Source organism: Scardinius erythrophthalmus, assembly GCF_964197995.2.
Source record: "Scardinius erythrophthalmus genome assembly, chromosome: 16".
Taxonomy (NCBI): domain Eukaryota; kingdom Metazoa; phylum Chordata; class Actinopteri; order Cypriniformes; family Leuciscidae; genus Scardinius; species Scardinius erythrophthalmus.
Window position 1 is genome coordinate 13,802,516 of NC_138236.1, and position 11,667 is coordinate 13,814,182.

At 38.9% G+C, this 11,667-nt stretch overlaps 1 protein-coding gene across 1 annotated transcript; it reads right to left on the bottom strand.

Moving 5' to 3' along the window:
- Window positions 1-3,648: 3,648 nt before the first annotated feature.
- prpf31 (PRP31 pre-mRNA processing factor 31 homolog (yeast)) lies at window positions 3,649-11,203 on the bottom strand. Its single transcript, XM_081389452.1, has 14 exons — window positions 11,067-11,203; window positions 10,751-10,960; window positions 10,609-10,669; window positions 10,442-10,525; window positions 10,224-10,321; window positions 9,957-10,063; window positions 7,377-7,546; window positions 6,976-7,133; window positions 6,812-6,901; window positions 5,894-6,021; window positions 5,690-5,762; window positions 5,441-5,569; window positions 4,746-4,844; window positions 3,649-4,582 (listed from the first exon to the last, which is right to left on the bottom strand). Exons 2-14 carry the CDS (start codon window positions 10,958-10,960, stop codon window positions 4,463-4,465), a joined length of 1,527 nt encoding a protein of 508 aa, XP_081245578.1. The 5' UTR covers window positions 11,067-11,203; the 3' UTR covers window positions 3,649-4,462.
- Window positions 11,204-11,667: the final 464 nt, after the last annotated feature.

Sequence of the window (11,667 nt, forward strand, 5' to 3'; positions counted from 1 at the left end):
ATTTTATGCCACTGATTTCATAATGACAATATAATTGCATAATAATGCAAGTACACTCTTTCAAAGAACGTTTTATTCTTCAGAATATTTAGACATTGGAATCGGAATCTAAAAAAAAATTATCAAGTGCAAGGTAATAATAACTAGATCAAAACAAAGTAACATGTTTAACAAAGTCAGTTTAGACTTAAAGTGTCTCACACAAAGGCACAGATGCATCAACAGGCCATTTCTGCTGCCAGATCAGTTTTTTAATTGTTAGGCAGATTCCGAGAAAGGAACACCAACATGTTTGCCTTGTGGGGCTTAAGGCAGGATCTTTCTGGGGTAACAATGTTACCAGCTGTGCTGAACATTCTTTCTGAGCTAGTGCTTTTTGCACAAATGCACATGTATTTTTGTGCTAACTTGGCTATTAGGGGAAATATTCTATGGTTATCACGCCACCACATCAAGGGATCAGATGATCCATCAACTGCTTCTTCCTGGAGGAACTTGGTCAGCTCCGCATCAGCCTGCACTCTTTTTGGAACCGATGCCCGAGTCTGGTGACTTGTAAGTTGGGTTCTTCTGTTCTGGAGAAGGTCACACAGCCTCTTCTTCTTGGTTGCTGGAGGTTCAGATTCAGATCCTTCATTTCCCCCTGCAGCTTTAATGCAGTTCTCACCACTGGCACATTCTCCTTTTCCTTCTGCCTTGTTCATGTCTAGTAGTTCTTGCACAAGCTTTTCTTTGACATCATCCAAGACCTCCGCATCCTCCATGGTACTACAATACCTTGGATCCAAGATGGTGCCCTTGGATTTTGGTTTTGGATTTCAGATGGGCTGTATTTCTCTTTCAATACCCTGCACATGTTTGCCTTTATGCTTGCTGTCAGTGCAGTGTCATTGGGGTCTGGTGATAAAAGCTCGCCTTTAAGAAGTTCCAACACAGGCTTTACTGAGGACACAGTGACATATTTTTCCCCTGAGAGGACATCTGTGAAATCAGCCACTAGCTTCATTGCTGCATTAATGGATTCCAACACAGAAACATCCTGCCAGGTTGGGTTGAGGTGTACATGTTTTCGATCTTCAACCAGGACACGTCTCTTGTTGCTCTAGCACCCTCTCTATCATTTTTTGCATGGTACCCCATCGTGTGGTGACATCCTGTGGAAAATATACATTGGTTTCAGTCTGTGCCTTCCTCGGGTCTCTCTTCTTTAGCCAGCTCAGGTTGACAAGATTCCTATGGAAGTAGGAACTATATGGGACTATAAGAAGTCCCATGGCACACGCTGTGTGATCCTTGTCACTGTCCAGTCCATGGGAAACAGCCAATTGGAGGTTGTGTCCAAAGGAATTGAGCCATGGCCAGCCAAGATTACGTACTGGAGCCACAATGTTAGCATGGTTGTCTGTAGTTATACAGGCCATTTTGTGCTCATCCAATTCTCAGTCTGCTAAAGCAGACTTAAGGGCTTCAGCAAGTAGGCTACATCTGCAGTGTGGTTCTGGGATATGTATCATGGTCTCTAAACACTTTGACTGCAGAGTCAATTCAGCAGTTAGGCCTATGTAGTGTACAGTCAAGCTCATATAAGGCGTTATATTGGAGCTTGACCACATATCTGTAGTGGCAGAGTAAAAGGAGATGTCTTTTATCTCCTTCAGAATGTCGTCTTTTACTTTATTGTACTAAGATGGAATGGCAGTTTGGGAGATGTAGCCTATGTTTTCTTTTGGTAATTCATACCGTTTGTCAAAAGTTAGCAGCATATTTTTCGGCCGTGTTTAATGGCTGCATCTCTTTGGCCATATAGCGATAATTACGCTATCTGTGAGTGTGTGCCATTTCGCGCTGTAATTTTTATGTTTTCACTGTCTGGAAAAGGCACCTGTAACAGATAACCCCAAATTCAGCATCTCAGAAAATTTGAATATTGTGAAAAGGTTCAATATTGAAGACACCTGGTGCCACACTCTAATCAGCTAATTAACTCAAAACTTGCAAAGGCCTTTAAATGGTCTCTCGGCCTAGTTCTGTAGGCTACACAATCATGGGGAAGACTGCTGACTTGACAGTTGTCCAGAAGATGACCATTGACACCTTGCACAAGGAGGGCAAGACACAAAAGGTCATTGCTAAAGAGTCTGGCTGTTCACAGAGCTCTGTGTCCAAGCACATTAATAGAGAGGCGAAGGGAAGGAAAAGATGTGGTAGAAAAAAGTGTACAAGCAACTGCAAATAACTGCACCCTGGAGAGGATAGTGAAACAAAACCCATTCCGCACCCTGGAGAGGATAGTGAAACAAAACCCATTAAAAAATGTGGGGAAGATTCACAAAGAGTGGACTGCTGGAGTCAGTGCTTCAAGAACCACCGTGCACAGACATATGCAAGACATGGGTTTCAGCTGTCGCATTCCTTGTGTCAAGCCACTCTTGAACAAGACAGCGTCAGAAGCGTCTCGCCTGGGCTAAAGACAAAAAGGACTGGACTGCTGCTGAGTGGTCCAAAGTTATGTTCTCTGATGAAAGTAAATTTTGCATTTCCTTTGGAAATCAAGGTCCCAGGGTCTTGAGGAAGAGAGGAGAGGCACAGAATCCACGTTGCTTGAAGTCCAGTGTAAAGTTTCCACAGTCAGTGATGGTTTGGGGTGCCATGTCATCTGCTGGTGTTGGTCCACTGTGTTTTCTGAGGTCCAAGGTCAACGCAGCCGTCTACCAGGACGTTTTAGAGCACTTCGTGCTTTCTGCTTTTGACCAACTTTATGGAAATGCAGATTTCATTTTCCAACAGGACACTGTGCCAAAGCTACCAGTACCTAGTTTAAGGACCATGGTATCCCTGTTCTTAATTGGCCAGCAAACTCGCCTGACCTTAACCCTATAGAAAATCTATGGGGTATTGTGAAGAGTAAGATGAGATACGCCAGATCCAACAATGCAGAAGAGCTGAAGGCCACTATCAGAGCAACCTGGGCTCTCATAACACCTGAGCAGTACCACAGACTGATCGACTCCATGCCATGCCGCATTGCTGCAGTAATTCAGGCAAAAGGAGCCCCAACTAAGTATTGAGTGCTGTACATGCTCATACTTTTCATGTTCATACTTTAAGTTGGCCAGAATTTCTAAAAATCCTTTTTTTGTATTGGTCTTAAGTAATATTCTAATTAGAGATACTAGATAGAGATACTGAATTTGGGATTTTCATTAGTTGTCAGTTATAATCATCAAAATTAAAAGAAATTAACATTTAAAATATATCAGTAGGTGTGTAATGAATGAATATAATATACAAGTTATATATTGTATATCTGTATATCGTGGCACCAAAAATGTCCGCGCTCATTAACATTTATCGTGCGATAAGTTGATATTGACTATCGCAACAGGCCTAAAAACAAAAGTGTAAGTCAAAAACATTGTTTTAGTAGTATACTCAAATATATTAATAGACTAGTCTGCATTTGGCTAATAAGAGATGTGTAATAAAGCATAAAAAGTGATTATTTAATTTTTTTCATAAATTAGTAGAGCACCACTTCTGTCAACTCATCTCAAATGTGCTTCTCACATAAAAACACAAGACATTTTTCAAATGACATTGTGTTCCTTGGTCTACTATTATGTAAGAGTTGACACTGAAAATGTAACTAAATTAAAATGTATTTCATGAACATGAAATGTTGCATAACAGGATTGACAGGTCACTTAAGATAAATGTGAAACCAAATTTCTTTCAATATACCATTTTGTTAGTTAAAACTGCTTGTACACCCAGCATTTACTCGCATTACAAATAAATTGACAGCCTTTTGACATTAAACATTTATTTTGAAAATGAAGTATTAAGATATTTAATTCATGACATACCAAAATGTTATGTGATTGCGGAAATGTACATGGGGAAGATGGGTCTCCTCTAATAGGAAAGAGATTGAAACGCTTACATATTCAAGCATGTTTTATGCAAACATACTAAACTAAATGAAATTCTCTTGGGAAGCGTTTCAAACCATTTTAAATGTAATACAAGTTTCCTCAGGGAAAGAAAATGCATCGCACACAGAAAAAAACAGCTGGCTTTGAACTAAAATGAAAAAGGACTAGTGACCATGTTGGTACAACTAGATGAGCAACTTTATTTAATCAAAATGTTGGCCAAAGACGAAAATGGAAGAAAAAAACAAATGCTTAAAACAACTTGCATTTACCATGTTCTTTGTGATTTATATACAGCTCACAATTCCTTTGTACACATTAAAAAAAGATAAATGAACAAAAATCTAAATGTACACCAGCAGAACATGTTGCTCTCCGTCTTCATATCTTCTGCACAGAAAGATCTCCAGTCACATGTCCTTGAGCTGTCCTGAGTGGGTGTGGTGTTGGGGTATAAATTAGCGGTTGAAGTGTGAATCCGTCCTCGGCTGTCGATATTTGTGGTTTCCTCCGTCTAACGCACAGCCTCACACCTTGTCCTCCTTCTCACGCTTGATTTTGAGGAACTCGGCCATGTTGGAGAAATATTTCTGATTGGCTTCGCCCACCTTCTTTTCTGCAGCCTGCGGGTTCACAATCTCGAGCCCCTGAGAGACAGCAGACAGCGAACAGATCAATCAACCAAACCACAGCTGTCAGTCAGTGTTTCAGCAAGAGAACAACTGGAAACTGTGCAACTCTGTGCGAGAACAATTTAAATACGAAGGATGTAACCACTTCTAGACGTGCGATTCCCACATGTTTGTGTACCTGTAAAGGAGTGAAGGCCACACTTGAGCTGGTTCCAGATGATCGGTCTCTGACAGTGGACTTGCCACCGTACGTCATGCTCTGCTTTTGCAGTGTCCGCTGCAAAAACAAAACATTTACAAATAAATGCATCGAACGCATTAAACACAACTGGAAAAAAATAATTATATTAAATCTACACTAATGTTCAAAATTCTGGGGTCAGTTTTTAAAGACATCAATATGTTTCTTTAGCAAGGACATTAAATTGATGGAAAGAGACAGCAAAGACTTTTATGTTACAAAAGAGCTTCATTTCAAATAAATGCTGTTCTTTTGAACTTTCTATTAATCAAAAAATAATGAAAAAAATTACAGTTTCCACAAAAATATCATGCAGCACAACCGTTTTCAACATTGATAACAATAATAAAAGTTTCTTGAGCACCAAATCAGCATATCAGAATGATTTCTGAAAGATCATGTGACAGTAAAATTGAATTCAGCGTTTTTACTGTATTTTTGATCAAATAAATGCAGTGTGAGCAAAAAAGTCTTTAAATTAAATTATTATTTTTTTAATCTTGCTGGCCCCAAATTTTTGAACGGTAGTGTATAGAAATACATTTAAGATTAGAAGTTACATAAAAAAATACTTTTGAATTAGAATTTATTTCTTACAATTTTGAGATTTGTGTTACAGTAAGCAGACATACCTGTAAGGATTTGGATATTCTGGCCTTGGTGGAGTCATTGACCTGAGCTTGCCTGACCCTGCCACTGCCAGACTTTCCCAGCTGACCGAGACTGAAGCCCAGATCCTCCTGATAAGCATCATCTTCGATCTTACAGGCAGAGAGACAGAAAGTTTGTAAAAGACCGTTTTGAAATTTCATGGATTAATTAACAGTTCTTAATACTAATCCAAAATACTAATGGAGCAATATTGACAGAAATCAACTAACCTCTGCAAATGTCATTCTGTTGGCATGTTTCCTGATTTCTGTCAGACCCAGCCTCTCTTTCATTTTACGATACCTGAGCGAACGTAAAAACAGAAAAATATTGCAATGCAAAATCGCAATGTTCCTCTGAGAAAAAAAATATTATGAAATGACATTTTCTTGGCACCACAGGGACCCATCATTCCCACCCGTTATGACCCTCACCTTCTTCCTCCTCTCTTCTTCCTCTGTCCATCCAGGGGAGCTGGAAGAGGCTTCACCTGCTTGACTGGAGGGGGCTCCTGCCATTTATCAAACTTTCGCTCGATCTCTTCCTTCAGATCATAGCCAACCTGCACACAAACAAACACACAAGTTAATCAAGAGAAGGTAATATAGTACTTCTAAACATTTTCTTACAGCAAAGATGGTCTAACTTTAAAATCTGACATAAGTTAACTGTACAGTGATGCAGACAATAGGTGCTTTTACATTCTGATTACAATCAGCTTAAAAGTCCAATGCGAATGAAAATGCTCCATGTAAAGACCTAAATCGGAACAAAAATGCCCAAACTGATTGAAATTCCAATCAGTTTGAAAGGGGTGGGATAAACCTGTTCTGATCCGTTCGATAATTCATGTAAACACTTGATCGGATTGAAAACGAAACTGCGCATGTGCAATGTAAAAATGGCCTAAGGGTGCATTACGCACAGAACGAGCTGATGTTGTTGTTGTTGTTGTTGTTGAATATAGTAAATGACTGTCGTGTCAATCTAAAATTCTCTTTCCGCTCCTCATCTGTGACGTAGTGCAGGACAACGTTGTACCATAAGCGCTTGCTTTGGACTCATCTGCAGACACCTTGTTTTGGGAAAGGGAATTTTTACTGCTTGACTAATACAAGTATCATGGCAAAAAGCTATGTGTGCTCGTTGTCTCCTAATTAGGATCTGAAATGGCTAAATGTTAAGTCTGCTTTTTAAAATAAAGAAAAGGAGGATGGTTAGTATGCGACAACAGTAGGAATCTCTGTGCACATCAACCCGATCACTATTTAGCATTCATGTAAACACTATGTTCGGATTCAACAATCGGAATGATTTCCATGTAAAACGTGGCTACTGATGCGATCGCTGACCTTGCCAACAGTACTCTCGTGAAAACTGTCCACACGAGAAGCCAGAGTGCATTTAGCTGCAACCAGACGAGCTGCTTTTCTCCTCAGATCCTGGAAACATAGAAAAGTGGAGTCAAATAAAGAAATGAAAAATAATTAAGTGAAGCAAAAAGGTTGATGCTCACTGGAGGCAGAGACTGCACTACATCACAGTGGTAGATGTAGCCTGTGTGGGGCAGCAGGGACGTGCTGCTGAATCCAGACAGTGTCCTCCGCTGGGCTCCCAGCAACATCAGATTGCATGCAGGCATCTTGGACAGGTTAGTCAGCCCACCAGCAACACCTGTAATGAGCGCATGTGGCCAGAAACAGAAGGAATGAAAAGCTGTACATTGATTGCAATCAAGCATAAGCATCTTAAATGAATAGTTCTCCCCCCAAAATACTAAAATAACATTCTTTACAATTAACCTTCTTTGTCCCACAGAAGAAAATCAAGTAGGTTTGGAACAACATGTAAATGACAATTGTTATTTTTGGGTGAACTATGCACTTTATTCAGCAGCCTCCAACCTCTTGTTCTCACCCATGATTTTGGCAGCAGTTGAAGCTCCAACAATAATGGAAAGATTTGGAGCAATAAATGACATCCTGGATTCCACATATTCATAGATCCTGTGTTTTGATTGGTTGAGCTCAAGGGCCATGTCACACGCTTCCTCCAATCGCTGGAGCTCATCATCACCAAGCATCGTTCTGCAAACATCCAATAATTTAATCAGAAAATTAGCAAAATTACACTACCTATCAAAAGTTTGGGGTTGATAATTCTTTTAAAATGTTCTTGAAAGAAGTCTCTGATGCTTAGAATGGCTAAAATAATTTACTTGGCATCTTTGCTTTCTTTTTCGCAAAGTATGATTTTGCTTGACTTCAGCTATGATGAAAGAGAGGTAAACTTTTGCATTGCATGCTTGGTAGCGGAGCGATGAAGGGAGGTGTGTGTTTGTTTAGGCTGATTTCAAATATCAACAGTTTCTCTCAGAAATCGCTTACTGCACAAGAAAAGTGTCAAGAAAAATGTCAATGCCAAATTTGAAATAAAACTTAAGAATTTGTCAAAAACCTTTTAGTCATATTTAAAGAATGAATATACAATCTAAAAAAATTAATCTTGTTTTTTTTGTACTTTAATTTTAAAATGATTACAAAGCAAATGTTTTTAATCAATTTCTTTCTTTCGTTCTACCACAAACCTCAGACAAGGTCATTATGATACTTCCCCTTTCAAATTTATTTTGCTAATTGTCAAGAAAAATATTACAATGTAAATAAATATTGCAATGCTTATCATGGCTGCAATTATTTGATAAAAATACAGTAAAACAGTAATATTATGAAATAATTGTAAAGTGAATTTTAAAGGGGTGATGAACTGAGAAATCAAATTTTCCTTGAGCTTTTGACATAAGAGGCAGGGTCCGAAATGAACTTTTTGGCTCACCTGCCACGGGGACTGGTAGATGAAAAAATCCACCAGCCAAGCATATTTTTTACCGGCCAAAATAATAAACAGCCTTTTTTTTTGTCACATATACATTCATTTCAGTAGTTTTAATTGAGATAATAAGGTAGGCCTATTATGTTGAATACAAACATAAAAAAATGTCCAGAGCAAAATTTGAAATGTAGCCTATAAAAAAAACAACTTAACATATGTATTGATCAAAATGTGAGAAATATATGAAATATTATCATTGGGGTGAAAAAAAAAATAATAATTTGTGAGTTTTGTTACCTGACTGTGGTAAGAGGCAGAACGTAACTTACTCGGTTCGGTTCCCTGAGAGATAAGGGAACGAGTATTGCGTTGCAAACGCTATGAGAAAACTCCTTTTCTCGAGAAAAGAACGACCATGGTGTGTAAACAGAAGCAGCGGCGGAAATATGCACGATCCGCGAGTGCTGAAGACGTTCTGCACGGCTTTGATGGCACCGCAGGAGGACACAAATGGGCGGCGACAGCTTCTTTTTCCTCAGCGCCGTCAACAGAAAGAGCGTTAACTGTACGTACACACCGCCGCCGACTTGAGCTGCAAAGAAACTCTGGCCACCCTGTCAAGGACGTTTGTCAAAAAGTACTGGGAAGCTTGACCGCTCTGAATGGTGAGTGAGTGCGCGCGCGCGGCCGGGACTCGCTCTCTCTCTCTGCTCGTGCGTGCGCGCTTAAAATTTCATATTTTGTTATGAACATTCACCCGCCAGTGTGGCGGATAGCCTTTTGAGATTTACTCGCCAAACAGAAAATTTACCCGCATTTGGCGCTTGGCGGGTGTTAATTTCGGACCCTGATAAGAGGTCATCATACTATAAGAATATCCTGTAAATTTCAGAACTGAAAACTTCCGTTAGTCCAATAAAAGCTTTTATTGACACCAGGCACAGCGAACGACAGCTTTTTCAAAGTGGGGGATCTATGATGTCAAAAGGTATCAAACACCGCCTCCGCAGATCAACAACACTGCCTGTTTAGTCCCGCCCACCGATTCACACATTACATGAAACTCATTATAATATGCAAAGATTATCCAATCATAGCAGTGGGCGTTTACTTCCTAGTCTTCAATGTGGCACGCCCATAAAAACGAGCGTTACAGGAGCTAGGCTCCAAACCAGGGTAGAAAAGAGCCTATTACTTATTCATTTTGATGTTTTTGAATGTAAAAACCAATCGAACGTCATAAGTTGCCATCAGACAACAATATAATTTTTTTTAAAAAAGCCAGTTCATGACCCTTTAAGATGTAATTTATTCCTGTGATGGCAAAGCTGAATTTTCAGTCTTCAGTGTCACAAGATCCTTCAGCTATGCTGATTGGCGCTCAAAAAAAAAAATTCTTATTATCAATGTTGAAAACATTTGTGCTGCTTAATTTTTTTAAATATTGTTTTCAGATTCTTTGATAAGTCGAAAAGGTCAAAAGAACAACATTTATTTGAAATAAAAAAAAAATGGCATTACAGTCACTTTTAATCAATTCAATGTAAACTGGATTTAATTTCTTACCCCAACTTTAAAACGTTAGCAAATATCTACAAAAAAAAAAAAAAAAATTGTAGATTCTCTTCCTATAATCATACTGAATCAATCTATCCACTCACTCACCCTTGTGTGGTTGAGGCGGTGACACTGACCACCATGATAGTAGCATTGGTCAAGATCTGCTGGAGGGTCTCATTGTTTTTGCACTTCTCTAGATTGTTGCCCAGCTCCTGAACACACACAAACACATGAACTTATAAAACACACATGAACTTAGATTTAAAGGCAAAACACAGATCAGAAGACATAACTAATATGATGGCTTTTTTTTTTTTTTTTTTGTTGCATGAACAGGCGGCTCACAAATGCTTGAGACTAACAGGTTTCTACCTTAACAGTCCTGATATAATCTAGTGCATTTGGCACCAGGGACTCCAGTTCAGGAAACCTTTTGGAGTACTTGTCACGAACAAACTTGTGAATGATATCTGGGGAGAAAATAAAGAGGAAGTGGTGTTATCGTGCTGGAAAATTGTTACAAATCTTGTAATTTGACATTAAAAGGAAGATATTGTATATATAAAATATATTAAAAATAGTAAACTCACTAAGTTCATTGTCTATTTCCACGGTCAGATTGTTGGCGGAGACAATGAGTCTGTACTCTGGGTCTGCTTCGACAGGTCCAGATACTGAAGAGAATGAAAAGACGTTAAATATGTAAAAGCAATATCAGTATTCGGCACGTTTCGTAAAGTTGAAGGACGTTGCTTACCTTCCGAATTCTTTTTTTGATTTCCAACATATTGACCGACTTTTTCCATGATTTCAGCGAACTGAGGAAAGTCAAGAAGTTTGCATTAAGTTAGTGTAACGAATCCAGTTATAGATAAGTATGATTAAACATAAAAACTCACTGGCTTGCTGTGTCTTAGTTTTGCTATGGATGTGACACTCTCCGTCCCACTGTAATCCACCTCCATCTCCTCGGGTATGTCCTCCAGACCTCCAGTTTGTCTCTCGCTGGGTTCCCCATCACTCTCACCCTCTTCTTCACCGGGGTACTGCCCGTCCTCTTCTTCTCTTGCCTCCTCCAAGTCGGCAAGCAGCTCGTCTGCCAAAGACATCTACGAATAGAGCGAGAAAATAAACGCCAATTAGGATAATAAACACTAGTTTTTACTGAACGAGGTCTTTATAACAGTTTTCAGGGTCAAATGGGCTCCAACTTACATTTTCAGAGCGTCTCCTCTTCTCACTTTAAGAAACAAGATTATGAGCTAACATGCAACGACTTACTAACGCACAACACCAAACAACGCGCTGAAGTCGCAGGTTAAATGCGTCACATGTTTTACAGCAAAGGCTTCTGGGAAATGTGTTAAGGAACGCTTATGGCATTTTCCACGATTAAGGTATCAAATAGAGCCTGAAAATCTTATAATATAAATATTTTACATAAATATTGTAACCCTGACAGCAACATCTGGGACATCTAACATAAATACACTTTACCCCTAATCTATTTTCTTGAATCTAATCAATTTTCTAGAAATAAACAACAAATAAACAAAATAATGATAAAAAAAACCTTATTAAATGTTTGTGCATGAAATTCAGTTTGTGTAAACTAAGAAACTGAGAAAATAGAATGAGATAATTTTCTTGTATGTAGACAAGTCTGTGACATTCTGTAGTAGAAAGTGTCAAGATGATTTTTCTGGAGTGCCATACTTTTAGTAATGTTTTTCCCCTTTTTTTGTTGTGATGGGATATGTGACAGATCTATACGATATTTCATGTTCATGATGGTTCAAAAAATAATTGTAGCCTA